The sequence below is a fragment of the Linepithema humile genome, chromosome 1, assembly GCF_040581485.1.
Source record: "Linepithema humile isolate Giens D197 chromosome 1, Lhum_UNIL_v1.0, whole genome shotgun sequence".
Taxonomy (NCBI): domain Eukaryota; kingdom Metazoa; phylum Arthropoda; class Insecta; order Hymenoptera; family Formicidae; genus Linepithema; species Linepithema humile.
This window is the reverse complement of record NC_090128.1, coordinates 14,606,562-14,627,065: the sequence shown is the minus strand read 5'-3', so window position 1 is coordinate 14,627,065 and position 20,504 is coordinate 14,606,562. Positions and strand designations below refer to the sequence as shown.

At 29.9% G+C, this 20,504-nt stretch overlaps 2 protein-coding genes and 1 long non-coding RNA gene across 7 annotated transcripts; all 3 read right to left on the bottom strand.

Annotated features, from left to right (window-relative positions):
* Positions 1-9,902: 9,902 nt before the first annotated feature.
* On the bottom strand, positions 9,903-14,138 carry LOC105679563 (A disintegrin and metalloproteinase with thrombospondin motifs 19-like). Of its 4 annotated transcripts, none has more exons than XM_067348461.1 (5): positions 13,304-14,138; positions 12,379-13,065; positions 11,463-12,136; positions 10,881-11,254; positions 9,903-10,821 (listed from the first exon to the last, which is right to left on the bottom strand). In XM_067348461.1, the coding sequence occupies exons 3-5, from the start codon at positions 11,732-11,734 to the stop codon at positions 10,229-10,231; spliced, it is 1,239 nt and encodes a 412-aa protein (XP_067204562.1). In that variant the 5' UTR covers positions 11,735-12,136; positions 12,379-13,065; positions 13,304-14,138; the 3' UTR covers positions 9,903-10,228. The 4 variants fall into 4 exon arrangements, with proteins under 4 accessions (XP_067204562.1, XP_067204560.1, XP_067204559.1 ...); XM_067348459.1 differs by having other exon boundaries at positions 10,881-11,296; positions 13,304-14,132; XM_067348458.1 differs by having other exon boundaries at positions 9,903-11,296; positions 13,304-14,132.
* Positions 14,139-14,198: 60 nt separating this feature from the next.
* Positions 14,199-16,832, bottom strand: LOC136997544 (uncharacterized). Its single transcript, XR_010888256.1, has 2 exons — positions 16,126-16,832; positions 14,199-16,038 (listed from the first exon to the last, which is right to left on the bottom strand). It is a non-coding gene; the product is annotated as an uncharacterized lncRNA (long non-coding RNA).
* Positions 16,833-17,519: 687 nt separating this feature from the next.
* Positions 17,520-20,199, bottom strand: LOC136997543 (A disintegrin and metalloproteinase with thrombospondin motifs 3-like). 2 transcript variants are annotated; one of them, XM_067348462.1, is made up of 4 exons: positions 19,983-20,199; positions 19,675-19,887; positions 18,240-19,550; positions 17,520-18,181 (listed from the first exon to the last, which is right to left on the bottom strand). In XM_067348462.1, the coding sequence occupies exons 3-4, from the start codon at positions 18,604-18,606 to the stop codon at positions 17,571-17,573; spliced, it is 978 nt and encodes a 325-aa protein (XP_067204563.1). In that variant the 5' UTR covers positions 18,607-19,550; positions 19,675-19,887; positions 19,983-20,199; the 3' UTR covers positions 17,520-17,570. The 2 variants fall into 2 exon arrangements, with proteins under 2 accessions (XP_067204563.1, XP_067204564.1); XM_067348463.1 differs by having other exon boundaries at positions 18,240-20,199.
* Positions 20,200-20,504: the final 305 nt, after the last annotated feature.

The following is a 20,504-nucleotide window of genomic DNA, read 5'->3' as shown; positions in this document are numbered from 1 at the left end:
AAATTTCAAATTATAATTAAATATTAAATATATAATAAACAAAATAAAAAATTATATTTAAGATGAACAAGATTCACATAATTCCTTAGGTTTGATATATTTTGTCTCTATTCTTAAGTAATATAATCCTGTCTTTAACTTACATTTCCATGCTTTGAATATATCAACCTATTTATTTTGTTATATATATCTTCCTCATTACTATTTATATAAATATTCATAGATTGGCTTTGATCTATAAACAGAGCCCTGTCTATATAATAATCAATTAATACATCACTGTCCAATTCATATATTGTCTTATATATTCTTCTTATATTTTCAGGTATTGATAAAATATTTCTTATAGATTCGTTATTATTTAATATTTTATTCTTCATGTTATCATCCCACAATCCAATTTTTTTAATATCATCATACATTCTTCTATTAACAATTTTAAAATTCCCATTTAGCACTTTTTTATAGTATATATTACATATCCAAGGTTCAACACAATCGTAATTCCCTAATATCTGAGATGTTGTTGCTGTTGGCATTTGAGCAATTAACAAACTATTATATAGTCCAAATTTTCTAATCTTTAATCTAAGAGAATCGAAATCATTAATAAACTTATAATCGTTTAGATCATAGAAATCGAAATAAAGTAATCCTTTTGAAACAAGAGATGTACTATAATTTTTATATGTTTTATTATATTTTCTAGCCAAATTACAACTTTTATTTAATGCATAATAATATATAGATTCGAATATATTCTTGTTTAACAATTTAGCCTCTTCGTCTTCGTATGAATATTTCATTTCATGAAATAAGTCAGCTAAACCTTGAACTCCTATACCTATAGGTCTATTTTCTAGATTTGATAATAATGCACTATCGGACGGATAATGATTTACATCTATAATCTTATTAAGATTTTCTACTATCAACTCAACAGTTTCTTTAAGTAAGTTAAAATCAAATTTATTATTTCTTAACATCTTTACCAAATTTATAGATGCTAAATTACAAACTGATATACTTTTGGATGATGAATATTGTATTATTTCAGCACAAAGATTACTACATCTAATTGTACCAAGATTATTTTGATTAGATTGTATGTTACACGTATCTTTAAATAAAATATAAGGACCTCCAGTTTCTATCTGAGTATCTATAATTTTATCCCACAAATCTCTAGGATCTATCTGATCTGTATACATACCTTTGTTTTCATAATATTCATACAGTTCCTCGAACTCTTTTCCGTGTGTATTGTGTAAGTTCTTACATACGCTAGGATCAAACAGCGACCACTTACCTCCTGATTTAACTCTTCTCATAAATATATCAGGAATCCATAATCCATAAAATAAATCTTTTGCTGAAAATTCCTCGTTTTGTAAAAATCTTTTAGCGCCTACAAATTTTAATATATCAGGATGCCATGGTTCTAAATATACAGCAGCAGATCCTGGTCTTTTACCAGATTGGTTTACATCAGTGCTCGGAATTAGTCTGAACATTTCAGCCGATTTCCGTGGTATACGCCTCCTTTCCTCTTCTTACCGCGCGCGCCGCAGCCGCTAGGGCCAGCGCCGCCGAGCGTTAGGAGCGACACTATCTGATTATGAGTGGGTTCTTCTCCCTATTTATTAAAATTTAAAAAAATGTATTAAAATTTATTAAAAATAAATTTTTTATTTTTAAATTTATTAAGTGGAAATATTTCAATAGATTTCTATGTCACCCATGAGGTACTAATACTGACACGTTTTTCAAAAAGTGGTTTTTATCTACATTATTGCATCAATTGTTCATTCCCATAAAAGGCCAAGAAAATCTAATTAAGAAAATCTCTTTTATATATATTTTTTTTTAAATTAAGAATTTATTTTTATCTTTAGTGGAATAGGTCTACGGGGGAAACCACTTAAAAAAAAACGCGTCAGCATTAGTATCTCATGGGTGACGTCAAAATCTATTGAAATATTTACACTTAATAAATTTAAAAATAAAAAATTTATTTTTAATAAATTTTAATACATTTTTTTTAATTTTAATAAATAGGGAGAAGAACCCACTCACAATCAGATAGTGTCGCTCCTAACGCTCGGCGGCGCTGGCCCTAGCGGCTGCGGCGCGCGCGGTAAGGAGAGGAAAAGAGGCGTATACCACGGAAATCGGCTGAAATGTTCAGACTAATTCCGAGCACTGGTTTACATAATTGACCGTTGAATTAATATTTTTTAAAACTCCTACTATACCATTAGATATATCAACCATTAGATATATCAACCTTTCTTATCTTAGAACCTTCGTTTCTTATACCGGTTATACCAAGTCCTACACCACCGGCTCCTTGAGATATCTTTGCAATGTCCTTCAAAGAATCATAAATACTATCTATACTATCATCCATCTGTAATAAATAACAACTAGATAACTGTTGGTTTTTAAGTCCAGAATTAAATAATGTAGGAGATCCGTGTATATAAAATCCATTCAATAGTGACTTATACGTCTTCTTTATACTTTCAATATCTGAGTCATACTTACTATTTATAGAAATAGATACTCTCATCCATATATAACAAGGATTTTCTATCTTATTGTTGTACTTCAACAAATAAGATGTCAATGTTTTAAGTCCTATATAATTAGAAACATATTTATCATGCAAAATTATTTCGTTAATATCGTCCTTATATCTATTATATGTATCAATAAAATCATTATTAAATATATCAACAAAAAAGTTAACATATTCATCAAATGTTTTAAAACCAGATTTATTAATATTAAACAAAACAACTCTAGATGCTAAAACTGCATAATCGTAATTATTAAGTACTTTTTCGTATAAATAACCAGATAGATAATCAACTAATTCTTCTGTTGTTATATTATTAATTATATTTAACTTATCTATAAAAGAAGTTAGGTTATCATTAGTTATATCTAAATCATTAGATATTTTTCTTAAAGAATTAAATAATTTTATCTTACAATATTCTTCAACAGACTTATTTCTCTTAATTAAGTTCATTTTTATACATAAATCTATAAAATTTCAAAAACTTTACTATTTTACATATACAGACTCCCTTATTATAGTGTAATAATCATCCAAATAGGAAATAACATCATTTATAGTCTTAAATTTTATGTAACTCCCGTCTTGTTTTGTAAATATATAATACTTTAAGCCTTTCTTGCTTCTTCTATATAACATTATTAATAAACTTGTATCATTTAAATTAAAACAATCAATTATGTCGCTATTAAATATGTAAACATTTCCAAACGATACATCCTTTATCTCGTTTTTAGAAACTTCAAACAAGTACTTATTTTTAAAATCAGTTACATACATAATACCTGAATATTTTTCACTCTTGAATTTAAGTAATTTTTTAATGACGATATTATCTTCTTTAAATATATCATCTTTAACTACATAATCTATATCGTCTAAATGTTTCAACTTTTTAATATTTGTAGAATTGTACAATAGTAATATAGTATTTTCCATATCTAGTAGATATGGAATATCACTAAGTTTTTCATCAAGTATTTGTACAATTCCATTATTCAATTTTAATATAATCTTAATTATATTCTTACCATTGTTTAAACTTAAAAGTAAGTTATTTTGTATCATTATATAATTACATATATCCAACTTAAACTTTATTTCATAAAATATTTCATCAAAACAATTATATATATAATCTTTTAGGATATATAACACTTTCAAAAATTAAATTCTTAAATATATCTACATTCTCGTCTATAGATGTTATTTTCAAATAATTATCTGATAAAGTATTTGTAACTTGGTTTAAAAATATATGATTATAATTTATAATATAAAATATATATATTATAAAACTTCCTGACAAATAATAATAAACGTTATCCATTTAAATGACTATTATATTATTTGTTTTAGTTTTAATATGTTTTACTTTGGGATTGTTAGTATTTTATTTCAAATTTAGATCTCTAAACACAAACGACGAGTTTATTAAACAAATAGATAAAATCATAAATTCAGACAACTACATACATCGAGTGATATCGAGTTATAATTTTCCATTGTATATTGAGAATTCTTTTAAATATATGTTAATGATATTAAAATAAAACAACATAATCTTTAATATCAAATTATTAAATTTAATAATCAACTTTTTTGATAGTAAACTTGACATATTATTGTAATGTGCGAAAAACTAAAAATGCAAGAAATAGTTGAATTTTACAATATACCTTACTTAAGAAAATATATAGAAAAATACATTATATCTACAATAATAGACTGGAAATATATATCTAAATATATAAAACTACAAGAACAATTTATCAAAGGATTTCAAGATCAGTTAGATTGGGATCTTATATCTATATATCAAAATCTTACAGAAAATATGATTAGAAAATTTAATAATAAAGTAAATTGGACATATATAGTAAAACATCAGACATTATCAGAAAATTTTATCAGAGAATTCGAAAATATATTTAATCATAAAGTATATTGGACGTTTATATCTAAACGCCAAAAATTATCGGAAGATTTTATCAGAGAATTTAACGACAGAGTCGATTGGGAACTAACATCTAAATACCAAAATTTATCAGAAAATTTTATCAGAGAATTTAATGATACTGTAGATTGGAAATGTATATCAGAATACCAAGAATTATCGGAGGATTTCATCAGAAAGTTCGAGAACAGAGTCGATTGGAACCTCGTATCTATGCATCAAAAACTATCGAAGAATTTCATTAGAGAATTTAACGACAGAGTCGATTGGGAACGTACATCTAGACATCAAAAACTATCGGAGAATTTCATTAGAGAATTTTGTGACAAAGTTGACTGGAAATCAATATCTAGATATCAAAAACTATCAGAAGATTTTGTTGTAAATTTTAAGAACAAGATTAATCTTGATTATATATCTGTATACCAAAAACTATCTGAGGATTTCATCAGAGAATTCGAGGACGAAGTTGATTGGGAATTAATATCAGAATACCAAAAACTATCTGAGGATTTCATCCGAGAGTTCGAGGACAGAGTGGATTGGGATTATACAGGGTGTCTGGCAATAATCGCCCCACCGGTCATATACAGGTAGAGGAGGTCAAATCGAGTAGAAAAGTCCTTTACCATTGTTTAATTTTCATAATAAGTACTGAGTAATTAACGAAAAAAGATCGGCGAATCCGCGCGAGTAAAGCGCGCGCGGTGAGAAGGACATCCCACTGCTATGCGATCACTAGGCGCGCGATGAAGCGTTGGGAGGAGCGCTCTACAAATGACAATGGCAACATACGAGCGGCGCGTAACGCTAGATCCTTGTGTCCTAGTGATCGCGTAGCCACAGTATATGTATAACCAGTAGCGGCACTCCGTGTCGGTTCTTTTGATGTTAGCGTCCTAGGTCACATGTCACGTCGCCATGTTCTTGGTAGTAGTAGCGCGCTAATATTAAAATTGTGAGAAAGGAAGACAACTATAGAAAATTATTTTCATATTATACAAGTATTCGCAATTAATATTTTTTTAAATAAATATTGCAAATTTGCAAATATAATATTAAAGTAACGCAAGTAATCATATAAAAATATGAAAAATAAAATTAATAAATAAGAATATAAAATATATATATATTGTATTATATAATAAATTATTTTTGTATTTATAATAAACAGGTAAAATTTATAATTTTTATTTTATTTATAAGCAAATTGATGTACATTTTGATTATTTACAATTGAAGTGTGTATAAAATTTAAATTACAATATAAATTCTTGATCAATGATTCAAATTTTTTTGTTATCCTTTTCGAAAACAAACAAAACTTTTCAAATGTTACAATACATCTATATAAAAATTGATAATAAAGAAATATATAATATTTTTAACATTTGCAAGTTACAATTAGCAATTTATTACGGAAAGACAATAATTTATTTTATTTTGCCATGCGTATTGTTAATTTATTTAGTGTACTTAATTAGCACGGAAAGTATTAATTTATTTCTGTCTTGTTATTATAATAACTTATTTTCTTAATAAGCATGTGTTGAATATTTTAACAGGAATTCAGTCACCTAAAAATAATATTAATTAAAAGATAAAACACTTTATTAATATTTTCAACACTATTATAATGTTTACAAAATAACAAAAATTATACATTTTTAAACTATTTTCATTTATCTTTAACATATAATAATATTATATTAAATAACAAAAATAATTTGATATTTAGATTTAATAATTGATAATTAAAAATTATATTAGCATTGTATTAATAAAGTTATAATAAACTGAAAATAAATAACTTAAACTAAAAATAAATTCTTAGAGAAACAAACATTAACCATAGTAAGTTATTTATGAGTCAAAATTATAATTTTTTTGTTTCTTTCTTGAGTTTTAAAACGTCTGTTAGCGAATTTTAATGTAAAATAAAGACGAACTCTGGCATACAATGCGAGAAAATATTTTTTTGGAAAATTAGCACATGGATGAGGACAGAAAACTTTTTCTAAAAAAGTAATCATTGTTTGAAGAACGGATTTATTTAAAATAAGTGCACGTAAATGGTTAAAAAAAATGTTATCTAAATTTTCTATATAGGTCACAAATATTTGGTTTGGAACGCATAATCCGCCGTATATATTTTCTTCAGTAGGTTTAAATGCTCTAAATAATGTATAATATCTATTATTATTAAAATTGTCAATGTCTTTGGCAAAAGTCTCGCATGTATCACAGGAATGTTTTTTCAAACTCTTTGACATAAGATAACCACAAATATAATAAAATGCATTATCTTCTACAACGTCTTTTTGTCGATAATCATGGTCATCAATTTGAATAGATGTATTCTTTTGCAGTGATGTATTTTGTACAAAAGATTCGTGTTCAAATTGTGCTATTCTAGTCATCATGTCTGTTTGCAATTCCTCAATATCTAAGGTACAATTTCCTGTCTGAACTGAACAATGATTGGTAGCAAATGATTTTCTAAAAGAGTAATAAAATTGCACTGGAGTTGGGTTGAATGCATTGCCCGATAAATTCCTAATATCTCCAAATGTATGTTCGAGTATATCTTGGTTGATACGCCTCATTAATAAAAATTTAAATTCTGAACGAATTTCCTGTAAGTATTCCCACATTTTATTTAAGCTATTTATGTTTTGATTCCAGTATCTAAATACATTAACTTTTTTTGTAATATCTTTGCCATCTTTTGTAAAAACTTTGAGGCTGCTGAAGTATGTTTGTAATGATTTTAACAATTCTACTTGTTCTTCTGAAGCTACAAACGCGTTTCTGCTTGGTTTCTTTTCATTAATACATGATGAATTAAAAATATCAAAAGCAGCATCTAATTTTTCAACATATTCTGATGTATCTTTAGCAGATGCCGGTAAATGTCCAAGTGAAATCATTGAATTAATAGCAGAAGCTACAGAAAAACTTAAGGTTTGAGCAGCATATTTTACTTTCATCCGCTGAAAATTATTGGGATAAATGTGTGTGTCCTGAGCCAGTTTAGGTACTAACCTGTTTATGTTTTCTTTATCTATTTCAAATAATTTTTCTATGTATTGCCATGACATAATTTTATCTCCTGATTTAATAACGTTAGTTAATAAATTATTTCTAGCTGCTTTAATAAGATGTGGTGGATCAAAGAAGTAAAATATTTGTTGCTCATTAACGATATAGTAAGGACTTTCTTCAGTTACACCCAATTTTTTAGCTGCCTTTTGATAATCTGTTCCCATATCTGTGACTTCCGCAATAACTCTTAAATTTATGTTTTGAAGCTTTGTAACACATTCTATAATAATAATTCGTAATTCATCAGCATTCATAGCTGAATGAAGAAAAAAATAACCAAGTGGTTGCTTAAATTTATTTGTCAAACCTCTAACCATGATTATCGCTGCATTGCATGCTGTTAAGAAACTTTTAGTACAACCTGTATCATGAAATCCAATTACCATATCTCTATTAATCATATAAAATAAACTTGCTTTTAATGACATCGTATCAATGCTTATGCAACAATACTTATCTAATGAATGTAAATTTTCAGTTTTAATCCTAAGTCTTTCAAATATAACATCTTGTAATCCTGGGGAAATTATAAGTCCTTCTATTGTGCGTTCAAGTGTTCTTTTTGACGGTAAAATAAAAGTTTTGCTTAATAATCTATACGCTTTGGGTCCTTTAAAATATAAATTTAAACAGAACATTTTAAAATCTTTTGTATATCTATTACCATTTTTCTTTTTATGTAGAATATCTGCTTGAGTTTTCATGAAATCAGCTATCGATTCTGGATAAAATTTGTAAAGAAGTTTTTGGAAATCGTTGAAAGTAATGTCTTCTATATTCTTTTCTTTCTTATTATATTTCAGTTTTGCACGTTTTGCTCTTTTTTCTGCAGCATCATATTTTCTTCTAAGAGCTACCTTCCTTGGGCTAGAGTTCGATAATTTTAATTCCGTCTGAGTAGTTTTATCATTTTTAGATGTTCGATGATCATTATTTGACATATTAACATTTTCAGTTGAATTTGTGCTCACAACAACATCTAAAATTACAAATAAAAATAAAACATCTTCGAAATAAATCTAATAAAATTTAGATTAATCAAATTTTTTTAAATTGTTTTTTTGATTGTAATATTCTACCTGTCAAATTGGTTGTTGAACACATGGCCACAGCACTAAACATATCTGTTTCTATATCTCCTGTAGAATTTTTAGTTGAAGTTTCTATTAAAATATTTTCTAAAATTTAGTAATAATAATACATTAAATAAACAACAAACAAATGTAAATGTAATAATATACTTAATAATAGAAAATATATTTACTATTGGTTTCACTCTGTATAGTAGTATCTTTTTTATTAGTAATAATAACTGCACTCGGAATTGCATGTGGCTGAAGTCGATTTTTTAAATCATTTAAAAACATATGAGAAGCAAAATGTTTTGAGCAAACTCTATAATTATTGTATAGTTTTTTTGGTGAGATATTCTTCTTTATACCACATGCTTCTAACCACAATTTGGCTCTGAAATATAGTATATTACTGTAATTTTAGAAATAATTAAATATTTATACGTACGTATGAAAAATTGTCGTGAATAATTTACTTTTCTGGATGAGATGGAAAACGAAAAAAGCTTAAATGACGATTTGCACCCGAGTTTTCATTGCAATCATTCATTGCACACATAAAACCACCAACAATTACGCGTTTCATTTTACATAAAATTTTTATAAATCTTTTTAAAACTGAAAATTATCAGTCTTTTATTAATAGAATTGAAATTAATACTTATGTCTATGTTTGATAAACATAACCACATTACTGTGTTGCTCAACTTACGCCATGTTGTCAGTAGTAATGCAACGCATGCGCTGTGATATTTCTTCGACACTATTTCTATCAAGTGACGCTACTGGTTATACATATACTGTGGCGTAGCAGTGGGACGTCCTTCTCACCGCGCGCGCTTTACTCGCGCGGATTCGCCGATCTTTTTTCGTTAATTACTCAGTACTTATTATGAAAATTAAAAAATGGTAAAGGACTTTTCTACTCGATTTGACCTCCTCTACCTGTATATGACCGGTGGGGCGATTATTGCCAGACACCCTGTATATATTTTAATAGTTCGTTATAAAATTCATGAGGTTTGAACATTAAGTAATCGATGTTTTTATGAAAGAACAACCAACTTATAATTCGATAACGCTACTTCTAATGCGCTTGGTTGCATTAGCCGTAGCTGTAACGGCGCACTTGATGAGGAATAAAACACAGGTACTAATGACGAATATAGATACAGATGCTAAATTAATTCGGAACACTTATTTAAAATTATATTCTTTTTTCATAAATATGTCAATTTATAACTATTAATTTGTTTTCCTTCTGCAATCATAACAATGTAATTGATAGAATTTATTTTTTATGTTGATAATGTTACGTATTTTTTATAAATTTGATTTTTGTAACAAAAAATAGATTTCTTACGTAAAATAAAAAGTAACATCGCTTGTTCAACGGGCTCTAGAATTGATGCTTAACAAATTGTAAATGATTTCAAATTGATTTATGCGTATTTGCAATTTTATTTTTTCTTAAATCCTACTCTACACATATCAAGAAGCTCTCGACAATTATTCTTGGATTGAGTAGTTTTCCGGTAGACAGTAATGCTGGAGGCAGTAATAATTCTGGCCATCTTCGTAGTGACACCGTGTCCCATCTGGAAAGTATGAGTCGATATCTAAGTCGAGCATTTCCAGGCGTGCCACATATTCATATTGCTTTTTTGCAGCAGATACAATTCGTCGGCAATATACGGTACAGGCTATCCACAGTTTCGTCTTATCATGAATGACCTTCCATCCCGGCCCATTTTCTGGATCATAGTTGAAATATTTTCCGCCTCCCTTTTTCACCTTTAAATTGTATTCGGTGGTAGCATATTCGGTAATTCTTTTGCGTTTTCCAGTGCAAAGTCTTGAGTCATTGCAAAGAACCACGTCGTAATATGGCCCATTACAACTAGCCGTTTTGTAAGTACCATGTGTGCAAAAACGTCGTTTGATTACCACGTCTTTGGATTGCGTCAAGCAACTGCTTTTACAGGAGTCTTCTTTCCATTCACTCCAATTATTGTTTTCACAATACGGAAAAATGTATGGTGGTTCGATAACGGCCACGCATTCTCCGCCGCGACATTCTTTCTCGAGTGCACAACGTGTTCCTAAAAAAAATTTAGTTCAAAACTTTAGATTGAACTCCTTAATTACAAAAAAGACATACCATCCAACGCAGGTCCGGCAAAAAAATACTCATTTTTGCGAGGCGTTTCGCATTGTAAGACTTGACATATATCATGCAACGTGACTACGTTTGCATCTTTGTCGCGTAAAAATAATTCACATTGCTCTTTGGCGGTCCATTCTCTTCCTGGCAAATCGTGATAACGCGAATGGCCCAGTGCATATGGATTTTCGGTCTCTTCTCGTCTTGTATGATCGAGAAGACACGGTTTTCTTTTCCTGAGATTTTTTGTAATGTTACGACTACACTCGGACCATGTTATTTGTCCCCGCAAATATTGAAAATCTGTCATTATGTATCTGCTTTTCGCACACGTCGAATTGATGAAGTCATTATCGTGTTTCATTCCTAATCTTTTGAACAATTAAATTATTACTTTCGAAAATATGCCTTATCTGCAATATTTTTAAATATTTTGTAGTTACTAAGAAGTTTTACACCTTAAAAAACTATATCTCTTTAAAACTCTGAGTAGTTTTATCTTACAATTGAACAAATATGAAAATTTTTCTAATAAATATTATATACTTAATTTGTATAAAAAAGTATACATAAACTTACAGATGGCCGATTTCATGAGCAGCAGCACGAGACGTCGCAAAACCCGAGACTGCGTTAGGACCGGTAGAACTGATTTCTACTAAAGCGCACGATAAAATCTCGGTACACGAGTAATTGACGAAAGAACTTCCTACAACACTATAATGCTTTCGTTCCTTTTCTGACTCATATAGATTTATTCCGGTCAGGTAAAGGCCAATGTCCCACTGAAGCGAATCAATCCCGTCTTTAGGATACAAAAAATTCAAGTAATCGCAGAATGAATTGATCATCTTTGTATGGTTACCGTCGAAGTAGACGAATTTGATAGCTGTTTATCCATTATTACCAACTTTACCAATGAAATATCAACAAGAACACCAAAACTTGAATGATGCAACAAAGCTTGAATTTGGTTCACGTATGCTAGTATCATATCGCGTAACTTATCCTCATCATTGTCCAGAATAGGCATGTACATATGATATGCTGCTTCGTCGAAAAAAACGGCAAGTTCTATGATCAATTTCTTTTGCGTATTATCAATGTTTTCCTTTTTAAAGTTCATCCTTTTTGTTTGATCCCTAAGACATGTTTTTCTTTCCCATAGTGTTTCCATTTCATTACAATTATACTCGGGCCATGTTATATTCCTTTCCAAATTGCTAGAACTTTGCTCTGGTATTAATCCTAAACTGTAAAACAGATAAATTATTAATTTTAAGTATATGCATTACTTTGCATTGTTTAATTAAAATATTCTTAAATATCTTTTAGTTTATTAATAGTTTATATAACAAACAATTAAAGAATGAAATTTTTTTGAAATGATTGTTTACTTGTTGATTTTATTGTACATTTCTACAATTAAATAAATTCCATTATATAATGTTATTTATTTTCAATTTATACGTAAAACTAGTTCTTAAAAACTTACAGCTCTCCGATCATCTTAATAGCAGTAAGAGGGTATTCGACTTCAGATTTGTCACGGAATTCTGCTATCGCGCATGAGAGAAGCGGCTTACATACGCTATCGAAGTAAGTATATCCCGTAATCTGAAAATTCTTCTCATCTCTGTCATGCGTTTTAAATTTTACCATAACATTTTCATAAAGTTTTATTCCGGTTAAGTAAAGGGCAATATCCCAGTGATGCGGATTATTATCGTTCGGAAAATTTAGAGAATCCGCGTATGTGCAGAACGAAAAGAGCAATTCGCCAGCATTGCCGTCAGAAATTGGCAAATTTGACGGCTGTTCTCTCAGCATAATTAAACGTATTAACGTAATATTCATAAAAACATCCAAACTCGGACGATTAAAGGCAGCCTGGATGCGATTCACGTACGCTAATATAATATTGTGTAACTTATCCTCATCATTGTCCAAAATAGACATGGACTTATTATATGCTGCTTCGTCGATAAAAACGGCAAGTTCTATGGTTAAGTTCTGTCCCGCATTGTCATTATTGATGTTTTCCGGTTTGGAAATCATTGTTTTTGCTTGATCTCTAAGACACGTTTTTGTTTCCCAGAGTTTTTCAATTTTGTTACTATTCTTAGACCATGTTACGCACTTTTGCGAATCGCTAGAACTTTGCTCTTGTGTTAATCCTAAACTGTTGATCAGATAAATTATTAATTTTAAATATATGTTTCACTTTGCATTATTTGATTGAAATATTCGTATTTATCTTATGATTTAGTAATAGTTAACATGGTAAACAATTAAAGAATAAATTTTTTTAATAATGACTGTTTACTTGTTGATTTTATTGTGCAATTGTACAATTAAATAAATTTTATTATAAAATGTAATTTATTCTCTATACGTAAAACTAATATACAAAAACTTACAGATTTCCGATCTTATAAATAGCTTCAAGAGATGATGTGATTTCAGATGAATCACGGAATTCTACTATTGCGCAAGATAAAAGCGGATTGCATGCGCCATCTTGGTAGGTTCTTCCCTTAATATCATAATTCTTTTTGGTTCTGTAATACGGTTGCAATACGTGAATATATTCATAAAGATTTATTCCGGTTAAGTAAAGGCCAATGCCCCAGTGACGCGGATCATTATCGTCCGAAGGATTAAGAAAATTCACGTATGTGCAAAAAGAATTGAGCAATTCTTTAGCGTCGCCATCAGAAATTGGCAAATTTAACTGCTGTTCTTTCAGATATTTTAAACTTATTAACGTAATATTGAAAAAGGCATCCAAACTCGGACGACTGAAAGCATTTTGGATACGATTTACATAGTCTAATATCATATTGTGTAACTTATCCTTATCATTGTTCAAAATTGACATGGACGTATTATATGCTGCTTCGTCATAGAAAACGGCAAGTTCCACAGTTAAATTTTGTTGCGCATTGCGCACGTGACGTCGCTTTAGTTTAAACATGTCCCAGTGGTAAAGACTTGAATCAGCAAAATATTCCATTGATTTTTTAATAACATAAGGTTTGCCAAGTGAAAGATTAGATTGTCCTCTAAAATCGTAGATTAAACACATAGGCATGAAATCGTTCCGCAAAGGCTGTATCTCTAACGTGTTGTTCTCCACAAAAACAAATCCTTCCTGCTTTTAAAAAGATATATTTATTCTTTATGTGTCATTGTATATAAAACGAAAAATAATAAAGGTCACAAGTAATCACATAAAAATTTAAAAACTGTTTGTTTTTCATGTGATATTACTGACCCATGTGGGAATTTTATACATCAGACTAGTATTAGATACTGGCGAGATACAGATCCAGTACCGAAAAACGAGTTTTACGTTTCGGTACTGGCATAGTACAAAACCAGTATTAAAATAACAATGGTTTAGTACTAACCCATTATCTAAATCAGTATTGAATAATGGTACTGAAATGGTATACTGCCGGTAAATTTACGGTACTGTATCTGTACAAAAATTAGTAAAAGAAAATGTCAAATGTCAAGTACTGAGACGGTATACTGCCGGTAAATTCAAGGTACTGTGCCCGTACTGGAATTGGCAAAAGGAGAGCGTTGAATGCCAGTACCGAAATGGTACATTGCCGGTAGTTTTTTTTGTACTATACCTGTACAAAAATTAGTAAAAGAAATGTCAAATTACAGTACCGAAACGGTATACTGCCGGTAAATTCAAGGTACTGTGCCCGTACTGGAATTGGCAAAAGAAGAGCGTTGAATGCCAGTACCGAAATGGTACAATGCCGGTAAATTTTTTAGCACTAAAATTGGCAAAAGAAGAACATCGAATACTTAGTATACATCATAGGAGGCAATGTCAAAGAGTATAACCGTTGTATATTTTAATGTGACAGAAAGTGAAACTATATTCTAGTCCATTGCATTATTAACAAAACGGATAAACTTAGTAAAAAAGAATTATATTTCTTTACGAAAAAGGAGAACCTTGAATAATTGGCCGAGAAACGGAGTAATAACAGTTATTGTGAGTGATAATTCTGTTATTTATCATTTTTACTAGTTGTCAAATTCTCTCTTTTTTTGTATTATGGAAAATAATTTTTTAATTGCAATTATATCAATTTCATAACTCATAATTACAGCTATATCCAGTGGTAAACATTGAATAGAAAATGCTGAAAAAGAAGTAATTTTACACCAAAAAATATCAAGATTTAAAGAAACTAAAGACTATATCATCATCATCGTTATTATCAAGATGAAATGAATCCAGTTTCTGCTTTAAAACAGATTATTGAACTTACATTACCGATATCTATATTAGATGATTTTAATATTTTGGATGCTTCAATGGACGTTGAGGTCTTGGTAATTAATTTTTTTAGATTGTTTTAATATTTTATTTAATAAATAAAATATTTTATATTAATTATTAATTGATATATTTTATAATGTAATTAATTTATTTTATATGTGTATAATAAATAATTCTAATAATAATACTGTAATTTAATTTAATTATCGCACACAAAATTGATACTAATTATTGGAAATTGATACTGATCTTAAATATTGTTACAGTATTGAGAATCAGTATTGATTTTTGATACTATAATAGTATTTGAAAACAGAACAGATATTTAATACTGTTACTGTATTGGGGATTGGTATTGATTTTTAGTACTGTTATGTTGAGAATCGGTACTGATTTAATACCGTAACAATAATGGAAATCGGTACCGTAACAATAATGGAAATCGGTACTGCAGCAATACTGGAATTCTGTACCAAAGTAGTACTGTAATTCGAGTCTTGGCCCAATTCTATCATCCCAGTATTTCTCCAGTATCACATCAGTACTGGCATCTAGTAACGCGCCAATACTCAGTACCAGAAATCGGTACTGGGCCATTATCTCGCCGGTAGTCATTTCCCACATGGGGACCAATCCATGTTCATGACAAAAGTTAATAACCGCAGAGCTGATATGATCTTCATGATAATAAAAGCAATGACTTGATACGTTTAATTTAAACAATTTCTCTGTCACGCCTTTCGCATTATATTTCCGTTCTTTGAACGCAGGCGATACAATTCGATCACTTCTACGCAGATTCAGTTGAATCAATCGTTCGAAAACTTTCAGTGTTATTGGTATCTGTAATTTGAATGACAATTAAAAAAGAAATTTGATAATTCTCGAATAACGAGCAACAAATAGAATTATACTGTAAAACGCACGTACCTTTATTGCGCCTGTCGGATTCGATGCCGGCAGTAATATTGTTTCAATATCATGCGTAATTTGCGCGTACGTTTCATTTAGTAAAATTATTATCATATATTTCAATAAAAAAAACATTTTATTTTCTTAAGTTCTCGTTCAATTTCAAACTATTAAACTATTAATCAAATAATTTATATACTCGCACTAGCACTGTCGCGTTCGTTATACCTGATATGATCACGAATGAAACCCGAACTGGCGTATGAGGAATATCTTTCGTGTAGTGTGACACCTATTGTATATTCTCTCTTTGCTACATGTATATGTATAAATATTTATGTTTTTAAATCCAAACGTTTAAATGTAGTATTTACGATGACGGTATAAAATGTAGGTTTATAAAATGTAATTTATCACTAATATGTATAATATGTAACATTGATCGGAAACGTAAAAGTTTAATTTTTAATAATTTGATTTCAAAATGTTGATAATTATTGTTGGTATATAAAATTGTCGTTTATGCGTATTCGTAATATCTTGTAAGTTACGTTAAAATTCAGGATCAATAGAAATCAAAGAAAAGAAACAATTAAATAAATATATACATATTGCAACAGACATTGTTAAGAATTAATATTTTTATACAATTATTCTGTCGAATAAAATTTGTTGGTAAAAAATATTAAAAGTTAAAAATATATATTGAGTAGTAATATTCAGTTAATAAATATATTGAAATCAATTATTTGTAACATCATTCTAACGTAATGTAAATTTAACAATGTGACACGCTCATAAGTGCAATAAGGGATTCTTTATTGGCAATGAATAATTTGAGAAATATCCAATCATGTGATACGTTGTACAATACAATTATAAATATATATACAAGTATAACTATAGAGAAAGCAACACTTTGTTTAAGTAATATACATATATATTTAAGTAGTATATTCTAACTTTCACGAGAGATTTAAAGTTTACGTAGTCGATCTTCTTATGGAAGAAGAATCTACTAATTAATTCGATAGCAACATGTAATGCATTGGCTGTAGCTGTAACGGCGCGTCCGACGAAGAAGGAAAGCAGGTACCAATGACGAAAATCGATTCAGATGCTTAATTAATTCTGAGCATTGATTTATCATTATATTTTTTTCAAATCCCTGTCAACTAACAAATATTTATTTTTTTTTTATGCAATTACTAACTATTAAGTTATTTGGATTTTGGATGGAATTTTTCATGTCGATAATTCGACGTATTTCTTCTCGTATAAATTTACTATATGCTAACAAAAAATGGATTTATTGCTTAAAATAGAAAGTAACGACGATAATTTAATGGATCCTAGATTTTATACTGAACAAATACTAAACATTTCTAAATTGAATTACTTTTGTTTTGCAATTTTATTTTTTCTTAGATCCTTGCCCACACATGTCGAGAAGCTTTCGGTAATTATTCTTCGATTGAATTGTTTTCCGGCAGACAATAATGCTGGCGGCAATAATAATTTTGCCCATCTTTCTCGTGACACCACGTTCCATCTGGAAAGTATGGTTCGATTTTTAAGTCGAGCATTTCCTGGCGTGGTGCATAAAAAAAAAACAGACTGTAATTAGCAGATATTTCTTCTTCACGTAGGCAGTGTATGGTACAGGCTCTCCACGGTTCCTCGACGACATGGGAGGCCTGCTTTCCTGGCTCATTTAACGGTTCGTACTTGAAATATTCTTTGCCCTGTCTTTTTATTTTTAGGCTAAGTTCAGTACATTTTAGAGCAGTATATTCGGCAATCGTAAAGCGTTCTTCAGTGCAAAGGCTGGAGTCATTACACAGAACCACGTCGTAATATGGCCCATCACAACTAGCCGTTTTGTAAATACCATGTTTGCAAAAACGTCGTTTGATTACCACGCCTTTGGATTTCGTCAAGCAATTGCTTTTACAAGAGTCTTCTTTCCATTCACTCCAATTATCGTCTTCACAATACGAAAAAATGTATGGTGGTGTGATAACGGCCATGCATTCTCCGCCGCGACATTCCTTTCCGAGTGCACAATTAGTTCCTGAAAAAAATTTAGTTCAAAATTTTAATTAAAGTTTCTAATTACAAAAAAGACATACCATCCAACGCAGGTCCCGCGAAGAAATTCCTATTTCTGTCAGGCGTTTCGCATTGTAAGACTTGACATACATCATGCAACGTGACTACGTTTGCATCTTTGTCGCGTAAAAATAATTCACATTGTGCTTTGGCAGTCCATTCCCTTCCAGGTAAATCGTGATAACGTGAATGGCCCAGTACATATGGATCATCGGTCTCTTCTCGTCTCGTGTGATCAAAAAGACACGGTTTTTCTTTCCACAGATTTTTCGTAATGTTACGACTACATGCGGACCATGTTACTTGTCCCCGTAGATATTGCCAATCTGACATTATGTATTTGCCATTCGGACACGTCGAATCGATAGAGCCATTATCGTGTTCCATTCCTAATCTTTTGAACAATTAAATTATTACGTTTGAAAATATGCCTTATCTGCAATATTTTTAATACTTTGTTGTTACTCAAAAGTTTTACACTTTAAAAAACTAAATCTTTTAAAAACTCTGAGCAGTTTTATCTTTCAATTGCACAAATATAAAAATTCTTCTAATAAATATCATATACCTAATTGTATAAAAAAAGTATACATACACTTACAGATGACCAATCTCATGAGCAGCAATACGAGACGTCGCAAAACCCGAGACTGCGTAAGGACCGGTAGAACCGATTTCTACTAAGGCGCACGATGAATTCTGTGTACACGAGGAATTAAAGAAAGAACTTCCTACAACACCATAATGCTTTTGTTCCTTTTCTGACTCATATAGATTTATTCCGGTCAGGTAAAGGCCAATGTCCCACTGAAGCGAATCAATCCCGTATTCAGAATACAAAAAATTCACGTAATCGCAAAATAAATTGATCATCTTTTTATGGTCACCGTCGAAAGCAGACAAATTTGACAGCTGTTTATCCATTATTACCAACTTTACCAATGAAATATCAACAGGAGCACCGAAACTTGAATGATGCAACAAGGCTTGAATTTGGTTCACGTATGCTAATATCATATTGCGTAACTTATCCTCATCATTGTCCAGAATAGGCATGTACATATGATATGCTGCTTCGTCGAAAAAAACGGCCAGTTCTATAGTTAAATTTTGTCGAGCATTGCGTGCGTGACGTCGCTTCAGTTTAAACATGTCCCGGTGGTAAAGTTTTGAATCAGCAAAATATTGCAGTGATCTTTTGATAACATAAGGTTTGCCAAATGAAAGATTTGATTGTCCTCTAAAATCGTCGATTAAGCACATAGGCGTAAACTCGTTCCGCAAGGGCCGAATCTCTATTGTGTTGTTTTCCATAAAAAAACAAGTCCTTCCTAATTTTAAGAAGATATATTTTTTTTACATGTTATATTTGTATTTAAAACGAAAAGTAATGCAGTATACAAGTAAAAACATAAAAATTTTAAAACAGTTTGTTTTTTTTGTAATATTACTGACCAATCCATGTTCATGACAAAAGTCGATGGCCGCAGAGCTGATATGATCTTCATGATAATAATAGCAATGACTTGATACGTTTAATTCCAACAATTTTTCTGTAACGTTTTTAACATTATATTTCCATCCTTCGAACGCAGGCGGTACAACTCTATCACTTCCATGCAGATTCAGTTGAATCAATCGTCCAAAAACTTTTAGTGTTATAGATATCTGTAAAATAGATAACAATTAAGAAAAAAATTTTAAAATTCTTAAATAACGACGATCGAGTAATAAATGGAATAATAACTGCAAAACGTACGTACCTCCTTTACTCCTGTCGGACTTAATGTTGGCAGTAATATTGTTTCCATATCTCGCGTGAGATGTGCGTAAGTTTTATTTAATAAGATTATTATCACAAATTTCGATATAAAGAACATGTTATTTTATAAGTTTTTCAGTTTCAAGCAATTAATTAAATAATTTACACACACGCATTTGCACTGTCGAGTTCGTTATATCTGATATGATCGCGTATGAAACACGAACTGGCGTATGAGGAATATCTTTTGTGTCATGTGACATTTATAACACATTCTCTCTTTGCTACATGTATATGTATAAATATTTATGTTTTAAAATCCATATTTATGTTTTAAAAGTTTAGATGTAGTATTTACGATAACGGTATAAGATCTAGGTTTATAAAATGTAATTTATCACTAATATGTATAATATGTAACATTGATCGGAAACGTAAAAGTTTAATTTTCAATAATTTAATTTCAAAATGTGGATAATTATTGTTGGTATATAAAATTGCCGTTTATGCATATTCGTAATGT

Bases quoted from the DNA above. Each gene is read 5' to 3' on its own strand.
- LOC105679563 (XM_067348458.1), bottom strand. From the start codon at position 13,977: ATGCCTATGTGTTTAATCTACGATTTTAGAGGACAATCTAATCTTTCA. The intron at 13,066-13,303 runs GTAAGTTTTTGT...TCTGATCAACAG, and splicing joins ATTTATAAGATCGGAAATCT to TTTAGGATTAACACAAGAGC. The intron at 12,137-12,378 runs GTAAGTTTTTAA...TCTGTTTTACAG, and splicing joins ATTAAGATGATCGGAGAGCT to TTTAGGATTAATACCAGAGC.
- LOC136997543 (XM_067348463.1), bottom strand. From the start codon at position 18,606: ATGGAACACGATAATGGCTCTATCGATTCGACGTGTCCGAATGGCAAA. The intron at 18,182-18,239 runs GTATGTCTTTTT...AATTTTTTTCAG, and splicing joins CGCGGGACCTGCGTTGGATG to GAACTAATTGTGCACTCGGA.